The sequence below is a fragment of the Gekko japonicus genome, unplaced genomic scaffold (genome assembly GCF_001447785.1).
Source record: "Gekko japonicus isolate JY-2015 unplaced genomic scaffold, Gekko_japonicus_V1.1 scaffold412, whole genome shotgun sequence".
Classification (NCBI taxonomy): Eukaryota; Metazoa; Chordata; class Lepidosauria; order Squamata; family Gekkonidae; genus Gekko; species Gekko japonicus.
The window spans coordinates 742172-762925 of NW_015160847.1; the positions used below are offsets into that span (position 1 = coordinate 742172).

Sequence of the window (20754 nt, forward strand, 5' to 3'; positions counted from 1 at the left end):
TGTGGCCTTATGACACACTTCCGGTGATGTCAGGGATTGTGGCCTTATGACACACTTCCGGTGATGTCAGGGATTGTGGCCTTATGACACACTTCCGGTGATGTCAGGGATTGTGGCCTTATGACACACTTCCGGTGATGTCAGGGGGTGTGGCATACGCTAATGAGTTACGCTAATGAGTTCCCCAAGCTCTTTTTCTACGAATCGACCTCTGTATTTGCTTGAGGTCTAAAAGCTAAAGAGAGCCAGTTTGCTGTAGTGGTTAAGAGTGTGAACTCTAACCTGGGAGAACCAGGTTTGATTTCCCCACTCCTCCACTTGTAGCTGCTGGTATGACCTTGGGTCAGTTACAAGTTCTTTCAGAGCTGTTCTCTTAAGGGCAGTTCTCGAGAGAGCTCTCTCAGCCCCACCTACCTCAAAGGGGGTCTGTTGTGGGGAGTAGAAGGGAAAGGGATTCTAAACTGCTCTGAGATTCCTTCGGGTAGTGAAGCGCAGGGTATAAATCCAATCTCTTCTTCTAAAGTGCAGCTAAATCTGGTGTAGATTATTTGGCCCTAAATATAGTCTCCCAATATGCATTTTCCAGTTTTGTATGTGTATTTTAAAGATTATACTTAAAATCATTATCCTTTTTAATTTTTTTCAGTGAAGCTTTGCCATTTTTCCTGCTTCTGATTGACCTTTCCAGAGCCAGTGCATTAGCCAAATTTGCACTCAGTTCCAATTCACAGGTAAGCCAGTCTTTCTATTTCCGTAACAAGAAAACTTAATTTAAGAGCATAAGATTGGAAGGACTGTTTTAAAAAATTAATGTACAAATTACTTTACTTACATCTTGCTGGTGCTCCTGTTCTCCAACAAAGGTTTAAAAGTTTTTGGGCGTTTTAGTAACACCTGCATCTGGGGTCACTCAGTCAAACTGACTACAGGAGATTTCATTCATTCTGTTCTTATCCTGCCTCTCCTTCAAGCAGTTCATGATTCTCCCTCTTATTTTCACTACAATTCTGGGTTGAGTGGAAATTTCTGTGCCCGGCTCCCTTGGTCCAACACTGTAACCAGTGGACTCGCTCTCAGACCAAAGAAAATACTATCGTCAATTAGCACGTTGTATTGAATTTGCCGCCTTCTGGTAAAGGCAACTGACTTAAAAGGCTTTAAAAGGGATTAGTTGAATTTATAATGGATAAGCCTGTCAGAGGCTAATGGAATTCCTTTGGAAGTGTGCACAGGATTGCAGCCTTAACCTTCAGTGGCCTTGTGTATTTGTGCAAACAGAAATACATTGATTTCCCTATTATTCCCCTTGTCTCTACACAGATCTAATTATTATTATTATTTATCATATGGCAACAAAACTAATTCTGAATTTGAAAGGCATATAGGCTGACTGATGGAAGATCTTGAAATATATACTTTTAAGTAGCTCAGAAGTATTGTTTAATGTGACTTACTCCTTGCCAGTCAATTTGTATACAGATCTTCAAAAAGTATGTGAATTACGTAATGGAAAATTTGGTTTACATCCTTGGCTGGTGAGGGGTGTCAGTCACAGATTTTTAAATGGCCATGATTTAATCAGATTGTGAATCACAGTCATTTTGCTGTAGCTTTAACAACTGCAACATGAACAACTGCAACATTAATAATGGCCAGTAGAAACAAATGTAACTATTATTTCTAGGTGTTAATATAGAAATGTAAACTGTAACAAGCCAAAAGTGGTTAAATTCAGATATAATGAGAACAGTCCAGGAAGCCCTCAAACTTGCACTCTTCCTCTCACATGTGACATCTTCAATCTTGATTTCATAGTCTGAAAGAAAACACAATTTTTGACATCTGACTCATGCACTTGAACGAAATTGTGGTTTGTTTCGTTCCTCAACAATACAGTTCTAAAGTATGATGGCCAAACAAGTTTGGTGTGCCCCTTGAAACAGTAGAACATGCATGTTTTTTTCACACTGGTTTAGTATTTGTTGAGCCTGTTATTTCAGCTGCAATAATAATGATTGCATCAGAACAAGGGATGATTAAAGAATAAAGTCTTACGATAATCAGGAAAGGAAGCTTCATGTCTGTTTGGGATTGTGGCCATATATAAATGTCTTAAATCAGGGGTGTCAAACTCATTTGTTGCGAGGTCTAGATCTGACAGGAAATTTTTTTTTAATTCTTTATTTAGATATTGTTGTTAACATACACACTTTATAACAGTATGAATTAATACAAATAGTTCGGACTGGATCTGACATAAATGAGACCTTGTTGGACCGGACCATGTGTGTCATAAAATGTAATGCCTGGTAGTGGAGGTATAAACTTTATAAAGGACACAGACACAAAGGTTGTTTTTTTACTTAAAATAAAAACATGCTTAAAACATATAGCACTCTTGGAATATTTTGTTTATTTAACAGTGTCTGATAACTGACACCTCTTGCTCTGAATTGTTGCATCAAAATATCTGTGCTGTTGCAATCTTGAGTATGCTGTCCAGGTGTGTATCTGTAAACTGCAAACCTACAATGATGCTGCAGCAGCATAACTGGAAGAAGCAGAAGACAGCCAGTTCCACTGCAGGCCTGATAGAAGCTGGCCGAGGGCCTAATCCGGCTCCCGGGCCACATGTTTGACACCCCTGTCTTAAATCATTGCTCAAGATGATTAAGAGTTATGTACAACAGGTGCTTCACAACAGGTGCTGCAGTTACCAGCCCTTAGGTCATCTAACCCTAAGTGAGCAGGTACAGGTTTTGGATCTTTGCTTGTTAAACAGCTGTCATTTTTTTTTGTTTTTTTAATTCTCTCTGTCAGTTTAGATGGCTCTATTTTGTCTCCTCATCTGAATATCTTTATTTTTATTCATTTATTTATGGGTAGGATGAAGTGAGAGACAATATTTCACGTGGAATGGCAATTCTGGGCCCTACATTTACACTTGATGCTCTTGTTGAGTGTCTTGTCATTGGTGTTGGTACAATGTCTGGTAAGTTTGGGTGTGTTCAGTTCTCTGAAGAGGAATTTAGCTGTAAGTTTCAGAATCTTGGCAATTTTTTATAAGCTGCAGTCAGCACTATGACACTTTTGCAATTTAATTGAACTGGAAGCCTTTTTATGGGTGCTGGCTTTACTGCCATTTGAAGTTTTGCTGCTGTAGGGTTGCTTCTTTGAGGACCCAAAAGGGGTTTCTTGATTTTTATGGAGTATTGCTTTCTGTAGTCTGACATCTGTCCATGATAAATAGCCTGTGTGTGACTTATGGTGAGAAGCACCAGGACAAGTGTTTCCTAACCTGATGATACAGTGCACATTCTCCTGCTTCACCCCATTCATAGGCTATTTCATGCCCTGATTTCTAAGTCCAGTAGGAAAAGGAAGTAGAAATGTATATCCAAATCCTCAGATTGCTAGATTCAAAAACATGCGTCTTTTAAGTACTTAAGTTTTTCTCACTCCTGCTTTAAATACACCATCCCTTTCCTGTTGATCTGTTATGTTCCACGCCAGCCTCCATCTTCCAAAGAACCTTCATTTTATCTAAGGAGATTTTGATTAATCAATTAGATATTCACCAAGATTGTTTGTTTTAAAATGAGCAGGGGGGAAAGATCCTGGTTTTTTGAGCAGTTACAGTAGGCATGCCGCATGACAACTCAATGAACTCTCCATCATAGCTCTAATTACCAATAACTGAGGCAGGTCTTCATGCCTTGCTTCTAACTTCTACAAACATTTGGCTGGCTGGTTTTGCAAATACTGGACAAGAAGAAGCTTTGATTCCCCGCCCCCCAACTCTTGTCTGCCCGTAGCACACTGATGCCAGGCTTTACCTTACTCTCTTGTACCTCCATTAGTAAAGTAATTAGGCTGTCTTTCAAAAAAAATCTGCCTAGCTTTTTTTCTGATCTACGTGCATGTTCAGATGGTATACATGCAAAATGTCTTGCATAGTTAAGACCTTGTACTTGTCATGACACAAATTAGTGATCATCTATGGATGTGCAATTTCAGTATTTGGTAAGCCAGTTTTATCCGATGCACTTGATGATATAAAGGATTATTAATTCAATTACAAAAAGCTTTTCCCTTTCTTTTCCTTAGTAGTTACAGACACATGAGAATGTGTGTGCTATCAGTTATGTATTATTTACTTTGTTACCATTCAGTCAAATTATCTCCAGGGTGACTTATAACAGATCAGACCAATGCACTAGTCTCTCCCTCCTACGTCTGTCCCTGGGCATCAGGTGGTTGGAACACAGATCTTTCTAGTAGGGACAGGGGAAAGTAGCTCTTTCTGTTCTCCTCTTGATTATCTTGACAAGATTCTGCAGAGATGTGGGCACTTAGCAAAACCTGGGTTTGTCTATTTAAATAAATAAACGTGTTACTTGAAAGACTGACCTACAGCTGGCTGGGGTTCCAATTGTGGCTACACATTCTTTTTAACATAAATATTTAAACATACAACATTCATGAGTGGTATGGAGAAGCCCGAGGAGTATATATGACCTTGGAGAAAGAAACCGCAAGTGGTCTCTGGCTACACTACATTGAAACAAATTAACATTATTCTAAGAGTTTGTTCTTGTCTACACAAACCAAAATCAGCTTAATTAGAGTTGTCTGCCAGTAACTTGGGGGGGAAAACTATTAATCAAAGTAGCAAAAGGTTTTTATCTCTTTACTGTGTCCTCTGCTGTCTTTTTCCATGTTGTATCATGTGATTGTTATGGTACAGTGTTTACTTCTACCTGCCATTGGAGGGGGGGGGCAGTATTTCTAAAAGCAGAGAGTGTTGGGATGGGTAGCTGTATTCATATGACTTCTGCAGTGGCAGAAGACTGTGATTCTAATGGTTCAGTATTGTTTCCCTAACAGGAGTGAGACAGCTTGAAATCATGTGCTGTTTTGGATGTTTGTCTGTTCTCGCGAACTACTTCGTTTTCATGACCTTCTTTCCTGCTTGTGTATCCTTAGTGTTGGAGGTGAGATCATTTCAGCATCATTATATGTGTATATGTGTAATCTAGTGGGAAATTATTCTTGGAGGCCCCATTAAAACGAGTGGAAGCTGTGCATGATGTACTTGGTTGCCACTGTTATTTTTCCCAGTGATGCTTGTGTGGAAGAATTTCCACTGGCATGTTTCCGATCTTAGTTAATGCATATGCTTTATTTTATTATAAACAACCCAAATTAGATTCAGCCATTCTGCAAATGGAGTAAGTTGATGGAGCAGATCTTTGCCATTTTTCCTTTCTCAGTTCAGTTCCCATTTTGCGCCCCACACACACACTGGCTGCCGCCACTGCCACTACACCTCTTGAGGATCAGTAGATCCTTGGCAACAGTATGGAATGCAGCATGGTAGGACTGTCGCTGAAAGGGTGAATCAAGAGTTGCCCCCAACCTTTGTGGAAGTTTTTACTTCATCTTATGCTGTCCCAAAGGGTCCCTTGACTCGGGGGTGGATTTTGGGAGGCATGTGTGATTTCATTGAGAAGGTGAAGGTGTCAAAGGTCCCATATCCCAGAGAACTCCATATGCAGAAGTGATGGATTGGCCCATATACTAGTTATCTTAGCTTTCATTATGACCACTCTATCCAGTAGTGAACTGAGGTGGGTTGTGTGAATAATGAAAGCAATACAGTATGGCCACACACAGATAAGGGAAGGGTAATGACATTCTTGTGGGACTTTCTATGTATGCAGCAAAATATGACTTTGTAAATAACCCAAAAAAGGCCTCATTAGAGCAAAATATATTCCAGCCAGCGTGGATTGTTGACAGTAGCAGAGTGTCAATTAAAGAGGGGGGAAAAACAGAAGGGGAGGGGAGAATTGGCTGCCTTAAGCCCCTGAGAGCTTATGAAAACCGCCTTCATTTCCCTAATATATAAATCAGCCTTGTAGAATGTTCAAGAGAGTTAAAATCCAATTGCACTATAATGTTTATAGTTTTCATTTTGAAATATTAACCTAAAATTCTACATAATGCCATTAGTTTTTAATATGATGATGGAGCAGGAGAGTCCAGGGAAATGTTGCTGAATAAATTTACTTTGTGTTCCTGCAGCTTTCACGTGAAAGTCGTGAAGGCCGTCCTATATGGCAGCTTAGTCACTTTGCTCGTGTTCTAGAAGAGGAAGAAAACAAACCGAATCCTGTAACTCAGAGAGTCAAAATGATTATGGTAGGTTTTTTTGCTTTTGTTACAACAAAAATGACCGCTACCATCAGTCAAGAATTATTGAGATTTACCCAAGTGTAGCAAATTCAGAGCATAACCAATCTGGCCCAAGTGTACAGACCAAAAAGAAAAAACTAGCAGGACCACTAAGCTCAAAGCCTGACATGTTAAAAAAGCTCTAGTGAACTGCCCCACCATTCTCTCTACTCTTAGCATGTTTCTGTCACTCTAGCTTAGAAGAAAGTTAGTTAATAATAACCTAAACATTTTAATTGTGTGTAAATCGTAGAGAAACAATAAATAATTGAACACATAACTTGTAATGAGAGTTTCTTGGCAAAATTAGTCTATATAGTAAAAGATTACAGTACATTGAAAGTAACCATGAAATGGCATTTACCATTTTTTAGTGTTGTGCTTAGCTTCAGTTTTGTATGTGTACAGTATTTCAGATATTGATCCCTATTACTGGGTGAGTAAACTAATTAGAATATCTGTTTAAAAATTAAGTCTCTAGGTTTGGTTCTTGTACATGCTCACAGTCGCTGGATAGCAGAACCATCTGCCCAGAACAGCACATCAGACATTTCAATGGGACTGGATGAAACTGCACATAAGAGAATTGAGCCTAATGTTTCTCTGTGGCAATTCTACCTTTCCAGGTATGTTTACAAGGTATTGCTAGTGCATTGCACTGCATTGCATTTATCATAGATTATTTCTGTTGGACTTCACTTTATATTTTTGCAGAACTCCAGTTTATGTAATTTGATGGTATAATAAACCTGTGTTTACCATTTCACCAAAAATTTCAAAATGGCATTTGTTCTGATTTTGAAGCAGAAATATTGACAGTCAACCAGTACAAAAAACAAAACTAGAATCTGGGTGGTTAGCAAGTTATTTTCAGTTTACAGATACAGTGTATGCTTTGGATCAAGTAATTGTATTGTTGCACAACTGATCTTGTTAAGTGAGTATGCACTCTTGGATAAGGGGAGAAGCATCTTTCTGGGTTAGACCAATGGCCACCTTGTCCTTTGCAAGAATCCTAGCATGCAGCAAAGTGCTGGGTTGTCCATCAGAATCTGATTCCACTGTCCCTATACATGCATTCTTCTATGTAGTTTCTATTATAACTGGTCATGCTATCTCTACTGAAAAGAAAAAAAAATAGCATGACACAGTGCTATTATAATTCTGATAATTTGCATGGGATTGTGGCTCTATGTAAGCAAAATACTTGCAGTGAAGAGGGGGCAAGGGGGGGCTGGCAGAAATTTTAAAAAGTTGTGTTTTCCCTTGGTTTAACTAGATCTTTTTAAGGCAGTGTAAGTTAAAGCACTGTAATGAATGATTTTCCTCTAATTTTAATCTTTTTAGAATGGCCAGTATGGATATTGAGCAAGTAATTACACTTGGCTTGGCTCTTCTGCTTGCTGTCAAATACATCTTCTTTGAGCAGACAGAAATGGAATCCACACTGTCGCTGAAGAACCCTATAACATCTCCTTTAGTGATCCAAAAAAATATTCCTGAAAACTGCTGCAGAAAATTGTCTTTACCTTTAAAGCATAATCCAAAACCCAGACAATTAGATGAGGCTCCGGTTGCCAAAGAGCAAAAAGGTAACAGTTCTGTGATGTTTTTAATTGTAATAATAAAAAAATTAAGTTCTGGAGTTTAGGGAGAAAGAAAAAAGGTTGTATTTCTCAAATTCTTATTTTGATTAATATTATGCAGATAAATCCATAAACCCGCTCCTACCAGGGTCACCAACTAAGGCCACATTTGTGGTTGGCAATTGTACCCCCACAGAAACGTCCTCAGTTATCAAGAGCATAGAACCTGAAACCGAACTGCCTAAAGAGCCACGCTGTGTCGAAGAATGTCTCTACATATTTCAGAATAGTGAGGTAAGTAGAGAGATCCATGCAGGCATCTAGTGCTTTACATTGTTTAGAATCTTTCTGTTGTGGTTATTTGCAAAAATGTCTCTCAGTGGCTACTCTGTGTTTTATTATTTGCAGCCTAATCTCAGGAATTTTTGCCTGTTTTTTCCAATCCATGTTAGTTAATATGCTGAAATCCTTACTGTGTTTTTACCCAAACAATCCGAAACCCAAACAATCTTGTTGCAGTTGATTTCATTTAGTTCAAAATGAAAAGGTACAACTTCATCAGAGTCAGGATACTGGTAATACAAAGTGCTTTTTATTGAAAAGATATTATAATATAATATACGCAAATTGTTATAGTACACAAGTCCCTCACCCTTCCCAAAATCAGTGGGGTCTTTTCCTAAATATACTTTGGCGTGTCACACCTGTGCAGAGCACCATTTTAGAATCTTTTAGAGTTAAGATTTTAGGCACCAGCTCCAACTTCTGTGAGCAGAGGGAACCAGAGAGCACTCAGAACTTTCTGTTCAGTTTTCTTTCATCCTCTAGAACAGCAAACCACTGGAAACTGTTCGTACTCTGCACAGCTGGAGCTAATAAAAAAAATTCTGTACAGTTTTAGAATCATAGAGTTGGAAGGGACCTCCAAGGTCATCTAGTCCACCCCCCTGCATAATGCAGGAAGTTCACAAATATCTCCCCAACCAACCCCCAGTGTCTGCTGTTTCATGCCCAGAAGATGACAAAAAACCTCCAGGATCCCTGGCCAAACTGGCCTGGAGATAAATTGCTTCCTGACCCCAAAGTGGCTATCAACATTTCCCTGGGTGTGTAAGAAAGGGCCTCAAGAACTAAGCACTGATTCAACCCTTCCTACCCTCCCTCTCATGATCTGCCTTAAGTTCACAGAATCAGCATTGCTGTCAGATGGCCTAGTCTCTGTTTAAAGATGTCCAAAGAAGGAGAGCCCACCACCTCCCGAGGAAGCCTGTTCCACTGAGGAACCACTCTAACTGTCAGGAAGTGCTTCCTAATGTTTAGCCGAAAACTCTTTTGAGTTAATTTCAACCCATTGGTTCTGATCTGACCTTCTGGGGCAACAGAAAACAACTCTGCACCATCCTCTATATGACAACCCTTCACGTACTTGAAGATGGTTATCGTATTACCTCTGAGTCTAAACATACCCAGCTCCTTCAACCTTTCCTCATAGGTCTTGGTCTCCAAACCCCTCACCATCTTTGTTGCCCTGCTCTGGACACATTCCAGCTTGTCTATATCCTTCTTAAATTGTGGTGCCCAAAACTGAACACAGTACTCTAGGTGAGGTCTAACCAGAGCAGAGTAAAGCGATAGCATCACTTTGTGTGATCTGTACACTATACTTCTGTTGATACAGCCCAAAATCGTATTTGCCTTTTTAGTTACCACATCTCACTGCTGACTCATGTTCAATGTATGGTCTACTAAGACCCCTAGATCTTTTTTGCACATACTACTGCCAAGACAGGTCTCCCCCATCCTATATGCATTTGATTTTTCCTACCTAAATGCAGAACTTTACATTTATCCCTGTTGAAATTCGTTTTAGCCCAGTTTTCCAGCCTGTCAGGATCATTCTGTATCGTGAATCTGTTTTCTGTTATATTTGCTAGCCCTCCCAATTTAGTATCATCTGGAAATTTAATAAGCATTCTTTCTATTCCTTCATTCAAATCATTGATAAAAGATGTTGAACAAAACATGTCCCAGAACAGATGCTTGAGGCTCTCCACTTGTCACTCCTCTCTACTTTTCTACTTTGTGGCTGAGTTTTTCCTCTCTGTAGCTGGTCCACGTATTTAAATTACAGTACCTTTTATAAAAGTGCTTGTACCATGGAGGCAGCTGTGTCTGCTGCCTCTTTTGTCATGATGAAGTTTAATTCTGTTCTCCTTATCGGCAACTTATCAAGCATTATAACCACTTTACCTGCCTTAGGATGGCTCTTTTTTAGAGTATCCTATTGGCATCAGATGCTATGGATTAGTTCCCTTCAGCTCTTGCCAGCACCAGACTCATCTGTTCAGTATCTGTACCTACGATATTGTTTTTGACTTCTGACCCTCTGGGTGTTGGATCTTTGTCTTCAAAGCAGTAACCATATCAGGAACCTGGGTATTCAAAGTAGAGATTCTCTTGTAAAACCTAGGAGGAAGAAGGAAAAAAGGCCAAATATCAATCTAAAGAGCCTAAGGAAAGAGCGTCAGATGATCAACTTAAAGTTACCACACTTAGTGCTAGCCATCACAAAGACCTCAGGCCTCAGAAGGCAAGCACCAGGGCAACAGTTGTGCTCTCAGGTATTGGAACCATCTGTACAACTGTTACTGGAGAGGATTCAGCACTTGGGCTTGATATTCAGGATGCCCTCGTCAAACTGAGATCAGTCCCTAGATGTACGAGTAATGTGTCCATTTTTGGAAAGTCTGTTGGAAGATATATGTATGTGTGATCTCCCGTTGAATCTGAGAACCCATCTAATCCTGATCACTGAGGAGTCAGTCCCCAAGAGGATGATCTCCTTCCATTTCTGCTCAGTACCAGTAGGCTCAGTGTTGGTACATGGCTGCTTACTACTAATACAAGGTCCCTTTGGGCTATCCACTGCCCATAATTCTTACATAGTATGTGGTCACAGTAGCTGTTCAGGGAAGGTTGATCTTCCCCAGTATTGGCTGTTGGCTCTTAGTGTGGGACTCCTGTGTCCTGTATGCTTGATGCTCCACCTTTTTTCAGGTGTAGGTCAGTAAGTCAACACACCCAAATCTTATCAGTATCCTAGAAGGTACATTCAGCTTATAGGTGCAGTGCTGGAGTCTTTAACATGACAAAGGATTTTTATATACTGACAGGGATGATGCTGTCGTTTGCCTCACAACCTCATTTCTCTGTCAGCACTGTCACATAGTCCTCCAGGTGCAGCTGTTGTTAAGGGTGGCAGTTACCTTTGATGACCTATTATACAAACTGAGAATGACCCTATAGCATTAGTTCATATCCTGCCTCTTTTAGGATCCCCAGTCCAAGGTATTGTGTCTGCCTCCAAGTGTCCCCCTTCATATGGTGGACACACTTACACAATCTGCTACAAGGAGTTCCATTCCCCTCCCCTCCTGTCCCAACTAAACCTTACTACGGATGCCTCCAATTGAGGGTGGGGTGCCGACTAGCAGGTAGAGCATCTGCCAAGGCTGGTCTTGATGGAAGTTCATTTCAGTGTACTGGAGATTCTAGCAATTTATAAAATCCCTGCATGCTTTCATTTCTTTCCTGCTAGGCAGAGTCCTTCAGGTGGCTACAAATTATAGTTAAGCAAATAGGATGGCTCAGGGCTCCAGGGATAAGTTAACACGGTCTAAGAGATGCGTTCCTGGTCCTGCAGACAGGTTCATCCCCTCTATATGCTCCCCGTCCCAATTGCTTTTGTACAAGAACAGTTGTCAAAACAAAGACAGTCAACAGAATAATTCAGGGGAATTACCTGCATCCTGCTGTCTCCATATTGACCTGAACAGCCTTGGATACAGCCTTTGGCAGTGTTTGCACAAAAGCCGCAAAGAGAAAGGACAGAGTGCTTGCCCGTAACTGATGTACTTCCAGTGTCACACTACCTACTCCCTTTTCCTGAAATAGGTGTATTATGTCTTCTGTATTATTCTAGGTAAGAATTGAACAAGAAGCTCTGCTCTGCTAAGTATGGGCCCTGGCTCTGCCTAGGAACGGGCAGAGCTGGTGCATAACGCTGATTCCAGATGGTGCTCTGCACAGGAATGAAAATAAATAAATACGGAAGACAGCTGTACAGTTTGCTTTCCTGTCCTTGGAAATCTGAAGTTGTACCCTGGGTTCTGTCTTTAACAGGTTAAATCTGTAAAGGCAAAAAGTCAGTTTCTTCTAAAGGCCCTTCAATGTGGAATTCACTTAACCTCAGAAATTTTGCCTGACTTCTTCCCTAACAATTTTTGCTGGCAAGTGAATGTTTTAGTTTTCAGTGGCTTTTATGATTGCTTAAAACTGTAAATATTACAGGTGATGTTAAAACTGCAGATGCTAGTGGGCCTGTTATTTTAATGAATTTTTGTTTTGCTTCATTGTAGTGTTGTCTTATTGTGGTGTAACACTTCAACATGCCATTTGGGCCATGACCTGGATAGCCCAGGCAAGGCCAACCCTGGCAAGTAGTTAGATGGGAGATCTCCAAGGAATACCAGGGCTGGGACGCCAAGGCAGGCAGTAACAAGGCACCTCTCTGAAATGTCCAAACCGCACTAGGGGTCGCCAGAAGTTAACCATGACTTCCAGGCGCACACACACACACACAATACCCCCCCCCCCCCAAAACAAAAACCCATTTGGGGACAGCAGCAACCCCCACGATAATATAAATAATAAAGCAACAAATGTATTTTCTTCTAGATGGGTGCAAAGTTCCTTACTGATGCTGAAGTTATTAGCTTAGTCAATGCAAAACATATTCCTGCATACAAATTGGAAACTCTTATGGAAACTCAGGAGCGTGGAGTATCTATTCGTAGGCAAATGTTATCTCGGAAGCTTCCTGAACCTTCTTCTCTACAGTATCTTCCTTACAAGCACTACAATTATTCTTTGGTAAGTTCAAGTGTGCTAAGCACGCAGACCTTTTTGATCACAGGCTTCTTAAAGTGGGGGGATCTTGCTTCAGATGAATGTTAACTGAGCTCACTCATCCATGGCAGCTAATAGGTTTGCAGCAGAGCATCAGATCTAGTAGATGGTGAGCATTTAGTGCACTTAATGATGATGGTGTTGGGGTTTTGGATGCTCTTTAGAGTTTTAGCAGGCTGTGGTGTGTGGTTTTTTTTTCCTGTTTCTCGTTTTTCTTCCAAACATACCAAGTGACTGTACACATAATCATATGCCCATGTAAACTTTTGTAATGGTATAATTGATTTACTCATTTTGTCTGTTGGTCTGCTCCATCTTATATAACATACAGGATGGGTTGAAAAATGCAAGTGTATTCTTCCTTTAAAGTTTTAAATCATTACACAAATATATCTGACTTTAAAAGCTCATTCAGAGGTTTGCTGAATAAACCACCATGTTTACATTGAGGGTACTGACTTAAAAGTATATTGTTATGAGATTATATCAAGAATCACATTGCCAGATGAATTTTATCCTAAAGCTGTCTTATCAACCCCTAAAACTCCTAGAACTGTCTTAAAATAGTCTTATCAAACTCAAGATTTCATGAGCCTGAAATGGTATAAGCACTTCAGATACATACAGCAGGGAGCAAATGCTGATCTCGGAGGAGATCTACAATAATGTTTCTCACAGCATCGTTCAGTGCTTGGCTTGCTTTTCTGTGAGGTAGGAAGCTTACCAAAATGCTCCCGAGTCTTGATTTGACAGATACTGAAGGGTTTTTTATACATTTTATGTTAAGGGGTTCTTCCCATGACTTATTTTGCTATGGTAAACAAACAGATTGTGGGCTATGCCAGGCAGCCAGTATCTTCTGCCCAGGCTTCTTTGTCAAGTTCCATTGCTACTATTATTTTTATTTATTTAGTCGATTTTTATCCTGCCCTTCAAGGAGCTCAGGTTGGCATACCTTGTTCTTCCCTCCTCCGTTTTATCCTCACCCAACCTGAGAAGTAGGTTAGGCTAAGGGTGAATGACTGGCCCAAGTTCACCCAGCTGACCTCCGTGACATGAGTGTGGGTTTGAACCTGGGCCTCCTAGATCTTAGTCCAACATTCCAGCACACATGTCATGTTGGGTTAGTTGCTGTTGTGATAAGAAAAGCAGAGGTTGCAAGGAAAATGCCCATAGGAACAACTCCTCTCTTGTATTCTCCCCTTAGAGCTACTTGCATAGTGGTCACCCTTAAAGGAACATTTGCTTAAGTTTTGCTGTGTTATTTGTCAAGAGCCTGGGGGAGACTATATAATTTATTTTAGAAAATTTATATTCCACGTATTCATATAAAAAGCACAACGCAAAACACCAAAAATACAATTAGATTTAAAAAGTCAATACCATCCATAAAAATCATAGAATAGGTTCAGATTTAAAACTTCAGACAGGACAATTACACCATCAACTGTCAAGGGACTTTAAGTAAAAAAAAGATCTTGAAGCTGTTCCAAAAAGCTTATCAATAAGGGGTGCACTTTCTGGGGAAGGAATATCTCATTCTAGGGGCAGTAGTCATATTGTTCTAAACTCTGAAAGAGCAGGTTCTTGCAGCAAGATCCCTCAGAGGATCTCAGTTATGCAACTGTTTTTATATAAAACTAATGATTAAACAGTCTAACTCTTCTTGGCACATTATTTGGCAGTTGAGATGAATAAGAAGAGAATTAATTGTTCTTTGTACCAAGTTATTCTAAAGGTCACAGGCTCATTATATTTTCTAATATATTGAAGTAAAGGTTCTGACTCAGTTGTCATGAAGATATATCTTCTCTTAGTATAAAGCAGTGGTGAGGCTGCTCCTTCTAATGGCTGCATGCTTACTTCTTTGTTAAGGTAATGGGTGCCTGCTGTGAAAATGTGATCGGGTACATGCCAGTCCCTGTTGGAGTAGCAGGGCCTCTTCTTCTGGACAAGAAAGAGTTTCAAGTTCCAATGGCAACAACAGAGGGCTGTCTAGTGGCAAGCACAAACAGAGGGTGCAGAGCGATATGTGTAAGTATCAGTCACAGAGACAGAGTTGGGAGGACTCTGTTTAAACAGTTACTGCCTAACTCTGAGTTTATTTAGGTTGTCCATTCCAAAATCCTGTTTGTGTTTTGAGTGCAGCTCGGTGGAGGTGCCAGTAGCCGTGTTCTGGCTGACGGAATGACACGAGGGCCGATTGTTCGACTGCCCACTGCCTGCCAGTCTGCAGAAATAAAGGCATGGCTTGAAACGCCAGAAGGATTTAAGATAGTCAAAGATGCATTCGATAGCACGAGCAGGTTAGTAATAGAGGTAGTGTTTTTTTTAACATTTTGGCTGAAAAGCAGTCAGATGCAATACACCAAAAATAAATTCAGAGAGCCTAAATTAATCCAGTTAAAATCCTTCTTTACAGGTTTGCTCGTCTACAGAGACTGCTTATCAGTTTGGCTGGCCGCAACCTTTATATTCGCTTCCAGGCTAGAACTGGTGATGCAATGGGAATGAACATGATATCAAAAGTAAGCTCTGGAATTTCCTGTGGGCATTTAAACACATATTGGTTTTAAAATGAGATTAAGAGTTTAGCAGGGTTAACAGACCTGAATAGGCCAGGCTAGTCCGATCTCATCAAATCTCAGAAGCTAAGCACAGTCAGTCCAGCCTAGTATTTGGATGGGAGACCTCCACTGAACACCAGGGTCGTGATACAGAGCCAGACAGTGGCAAACCACCACTTGCCTTGAAAACACTAATGTGACTTGACAGCAAAAAAGAAAGAACATGCATGTGTGTTCTCACAAGTGTGTGACTTAATTTTATCTATATATCTAATAGCCAAGGGTCCCTCTGCGTGCAGATACTTATTTCCGCAGAACCAGGGCACCTGGAGGCTAAAGAGGTTTTTCTGCACACTTGGAGTACTCTCCAACGTTGCAGAAAAATGCAAAAAGTTAAAAAAATACACAGGTTAACCCCCCCCCCAAATAAAACCTGAGTTGTCTGCACTTGCGCAGTCTGAACTCGTGGCTCCTCACACCAGACTTGGAGCTTCGCTCAGTGGCTGACCTCCCCGCGGCCAGCAAGACAGCCCTGAAGCCACAGGGCAGGGGCTGCCACCACTGCCAGATCCTTCCCAGGCAAGCGGCCTCCCCACAACCAGCAAGACAGCCCTGGAGCCATGGGGCAGGGGACTCTGCCGCTGGATCCCTCCCAGGCGAACGGCCTTCCCACTGCCAGAAAAACGATGAAGTCCGGTTTCATGGGATGCTATAGTCTCAGAGTTCTCTGAAGAGAAGTGCTTTATGCTGTGTTCAATTCCCCATTTTAAAAATGGGGCAAGACTGTTCTTGTGGAAGGAAAATTAAGTGGGTCCTCTTTTAACACTTACACTTTCTAGATAGGTGTTTGAAAGAAGACTATTTCATATTCCGTATAAAAGAAATTAGTCATCTCCCCTCCCCCATTTTATTTTCTCCAGAGACCAATATGGGTTAGTATTCACAATAAAATTTACCAGAATTCAGTCCTGTTGGGTAGGAGGGTACTGGCTGTGAATTACGTGAAGTTTTGTTTCCTCCTGTCAAATGTAACAACTGACAAAACATTCCATCCACAAACTTCTTATGATGCAGTTATAGAAAAATTTAACGCTGAGTGAGCATTTTTGTAATGATGCCTCTGGAGTTTAAAAGCCAAAGTTCAGTGGATTATAATATAAAACACTGTTTTTCTCCCATACCCATTTCCTGCTGTCTTCATTCTTTTAGAAAGAGATCAGTCAGTTACAGTAGGATTCTGTAACTGGAGTTTTATTTTTAAAAACTTTTTTTCTCAAACAGGGTACTGAGAAGGCACTTGCAAGGCTTCAAGAAGAGTTTCCTGACCTCCATGTTCTGGCTATTAGTGGTAACTACTGCACAGATAAAAAGCCAGCTGCTGTTAACTGGATAGAGGGAAGAGGGAAGTCTGTTGTCTGTGAAGCTGTCATTCCTGCAAAAGTTGTTAGAGAGGTAAGGATCTGATGGGTGAACAAATATGTGTTGATCAGTGACACTGAATTCACTACTTATATAATCAAGGTTCCCCTTTTATTTATTGTACATTTCACTGTTTTTTAAAGCATACGATTTTTAAAACATACGAGTGAGATTCACTCACAGTCTAGGGTCTGGGACACTTCCAGTGTAGTACAAGTCCTAAATTCAGGATTTCAAGAGTCCTAACTGTTCAGCAGTTCCAGACCCGAGTGCTGCATGATGGAGTTCCCGTCTCTGGTCCCCGCTCCTGCCAACCTAGCAGTTCAAAAGCAAGAAATTGCAAGTAGATAAATCGGTACCACTTCGGTAGGAAGGTAACAGCATTCCGTGCGCCTTGGCTTCTGGTCAAGCCGGCCACATGACCACAGAAACATCTTTGGACAGCGCTGGCTCTTCGGCTTGGAAACGGAGATGAGCACCGCAGCCCTAGAGTCGGATTCGACTGGCTTTCGAGCAAGGGAAACCTTTACCTTTTAACTGGCTTTCACTAAGCTGAAGTTACTTTCATGTCCCACTGGCAACAGGCTGTATGCAAGGCTGATCTCTGTGTGGCAAGCTGTTTAGGCAAACCTGCATAGTTTTAGCTGCCTTCAGACCAATTAATGAACAGTGTCCCCACAGGATCCACTTGTAACTCTCTTTCTGTAAACAAAAGTGCCTGAGGCATAAAACAATCTCACAATAAAACTATTGATTTTTGCAGTTGGGGGTGTATTTTGTCTCACAATAGTGGGCACATAGATGAGGTGCAAAAAAACCAACAACAACCCACAAAGATTAAAACCTTACTCTGGGGACAGGAATATTCGAGTCCCAGTGGCACCATAGAGACCAACAAGATTTGCAGGGTATAAGCTTTCAGGATTCAAATCTCCCTTTGTCATATATGAGTTGGAATGGAGACTGAGGCATCATTGCGCTCTGGAGAGATACAGCCTTCCTGCCTGAATTGTCATGACTGGGGAGAGAAGGCAATCTGAAAAGAAAAAGAAGCACTTTCCATCTCATGTGAAAGCGTGTATCTAGCCTTTGAGTATTTGAAACAAGCTCAGGGTTTGAAACACACTGCCTTATGCCACTGAAACCAGATTCTGTTATGGGACACTTGACTGCCTCTCGGTATATCAGGGTTTGGTTTGTGGTAATAAATACCTCCCAGATGTATGAGCTCTTTCACAAAATCATAGTTAAATGCAAACAGAATGAAGCTGGCACTATAGGGTAGGTGCTGGAGGAGACAGTCAGCAGACATTTCTTCCTCCCCACATCTCCTTTTTTGAAGCAAAAATTTATGCATTTGAACTTTTGGCTGAGCCCCGCTTAATGTTAACTTTTCCATCCCAATTTTATATATGGAGTACATTAAAATATTACTGTTGGGGGGGAAATCAATCCCAGGTCCCTGGGCCAGATGTGGACTGACGAGAGACCAGCCCAAGGGGTAACGGACAAAGACAGAAGCTTACACTTTGTTCTGATTTATTCATTAAGCAACAAAAACGAGATAACAGAACTGCTCAAGACCAAAACGCTTAATAACATTTCAATATTCAGCATAGAATATTTCAACACAAACCCAGTACTAAAAATAGTGCACTTGTATGAAACGCAGAACATCCTGGACTGGTCACCAAGGCCTCCCAAGGAGCTGTTGATGGCCAGGCCTGAGGAGACAAATCTTCAACAATTTATATCCTTTTGCCTATCGGCTCAGTAAAATGGCTGACGTATGGCTAACACATTTAACAGAAGAATATCTCTGGTACAATTTTACTCTGAACTCATACCATAGATAGGAATGATAGGTACCCTAGATAGTCAAGGATGTTACGTGTCAAATAGAGTCATAGATATCATATCAAAGATCATTCTAAGAATCTAAGAGCCTTCAGCAGATAAACTGCAGATAAACTAAATGTTTAGATTTTATCATGACCTCATTAGAAGCACAGACTCCTGCTTCAGCAAGTATCGTCGGTAGGTCAGGCATTACAGACCTTCACACTAGGAGGCATTGACGTAGTATGAGGATGAAATGATAAACCTAGAGAATGTACACTATTCAAAGGAAGAAAGACCAAGCGGTCAGCTCTAGCTTACAAAAATGTCACATCAGCTATACTGCAAAGCTCTATAGGAAAGAGAACCAAAAACGCATAATTCAGGCTGCTATACAGAAATGCCCCAGGCTCACTTGTTTCTGCCACAATTACAGATATACAAAAAACAAAATCAAGTAATATCACGGCTTCTTGTTTAATTGATACAATAATATACACACAAACCTGCCGTATGCTGAATCAGACCATTGTCATTATTGTTTAGTCAGACTGGCAGCAGCTGTCCGGTGCCTCAGGTAGAAGTATTTCACATCACCTACTTCCTGGTCCTTGGAACTGGAGGTGCTGGGGATTGAACCTAGTGACTTTCTGCATGCAAAACAGAGGGTTTTCCACTGAGCTACGTAGCCCCTCCCCATTTTGCCCATTTTTATATACAGTGCAAAATTTCATCTCATATATTCTTATCCTGTTTGCTCTTGTTCCAGGACAGAATAACAGGTTGCCAACTTTTCTGTCTTGGAAAAAAAATGTTTCCTTTTCCAACTAAATCTTGGATGCAGTTTTTGTCTATGAGCATAATAGACCACATGTTATATAACCATATCTCTGTGTTGGGTGATGTGCTTTGTTTCCAGTACTGTGCTAAGAGTATTCCAGCTGTTTTAAGAAATTCTTAATGAGATAATTAAATTTCACTCTTTGGGGAAATAACACAGCAGAGTAATTCCTGGATTACATGGTGTCTTGTTTGCTGTTTCTTTAAATCTTAAATACATTGAGCCAGTAATGACTTTGGCTCCTGAGTAAAAAAAAATCCTCCGTGTCAGCAGATCTTTTAGGTTGATGGCATAATATTTGCTATTATGTCCAATATGCAGTATCATCGCCACATATTCAGAGCATCTTGTCATTGTTCTATGATAACGGTGTGTTACTTAGTCCAGATATTGGCTAGGATGTCTATTAGCAGATCTTTTCCCTGTCTGCTCTTGTAGGCTAGAGAGCTCTAGCCTCTTGATACAGCCACCATTGCATATATTCCAGCTGTAAGCACTTTCTCTTGATCCTCAGACTTATTTGAAAAGTGATTGGAGTTGTTCTTGAGTAACACAGAATTACTACTTCAACTCATGATTAATATATCAGTCTTATTTGTGTTCTAGGTACTGAAGACCACTACGGAAGCCATGATTGAGGTCAATATAAACAAGAATTTGATTGGCTCTGCAATGGCTGGTAGCATAGGTGGCTATAATGCTCATGCAGCAAACATTGTCACAGCTATCTATATTGCGTGTGGACAGGTATGTTCTTTTGGGAGTGGGGGGAGTGTCTACAGTATAGAGACAGTTTCTTTGAAAACCTATTAAAATACATTTCTGTGCTGATTCTAGGATGCGGCACAGAATGTTGGCAGTTCAAACTGCATCACACTGATGGAAACAACTGGTCCTACCAATGAAGATCTGTATATCACTTGCACAATGCCTTCTATAGAAATTGGAACTGTGGGTGGAGGAACCAACCTGTTACCACAGCAGGCTTGTTTGCAGGTATGAAGCATCAAGGGAAACAGAATAACCCTTCCCATTTCTGTAATATGCTGAGACTTGGTATAATTTTCTGTTTTTGGACCCATTCTTCGATAGCTGGGTTTATTCCATTCTGCCTGCCTCTCCTTTATTATTTTCTGATACTGTTTATCTGTGTATAATTAATACAAATTCTGATATGTCCTTGTAGGTAGAAACAACAAATGTCTGCCTGTCTTATGGGTCTCTGCATTTAAAACAATATAAGTGGGGACCCACAAGGCCTTGCAGGGATCATCTCATTTTCACCTCCTCCATTATT

General features: G+C 40.6%; 1 protein-coding gene across 2 annotated transcripts in view; it reads left to right on the forward strand.

Moving 5' to 3' along the window:
• Positions 1-20754, forward strand: part of HMGCR (3-hydroxy-3-methylglutaryl-CoA reductase) — a 34562-nt gene that overhangs the window by 11964 nt on the left and 1844 nt on the right. For both annotated transcript variants that reach the window (XM_015420450.1, XM_015420441.1), the window contains exons 5-18: positions 647-731; positions 2887-2992; positions 4888-4994; positions 6088-6204; positions 6712-6863; positions 7585-7829; positions 7945-8117; positions 12561-12755; positions 14667-14825; positions 14940-15097; positions 15214-15319; positions 16640-16810; positions 20064-20204; positions 20295-20453. In XM_015420450.1, coding sequence (XP_015275936.1) covers positions 647-731; positions 2887-2992; positions 4888-4994; positions 6088-6204; positions 6712-6863; positions 7585-7829; positions 7945-8117; positions 12561-12755; positions 14667-14825; positions 14940-15097; positions 15214-15319; positions 16640-16810; positions 20064-20204; positions 20295-20453 — 2074 coding nt within the window. The remainder of the gene's footprint in view (positions 1-646; positions 732-2886; positions 2993-4887; positions 4995-6087; positions 6205-6711; positions 6864-7584; positions 7830-7944; positions 8118-12560; positions 12756-14666; positions 14826-14939; positions 15098-15213; positions 15320-16639; positions 16811-20063; positions 20205-20294; positions 20454-20754) is intronic.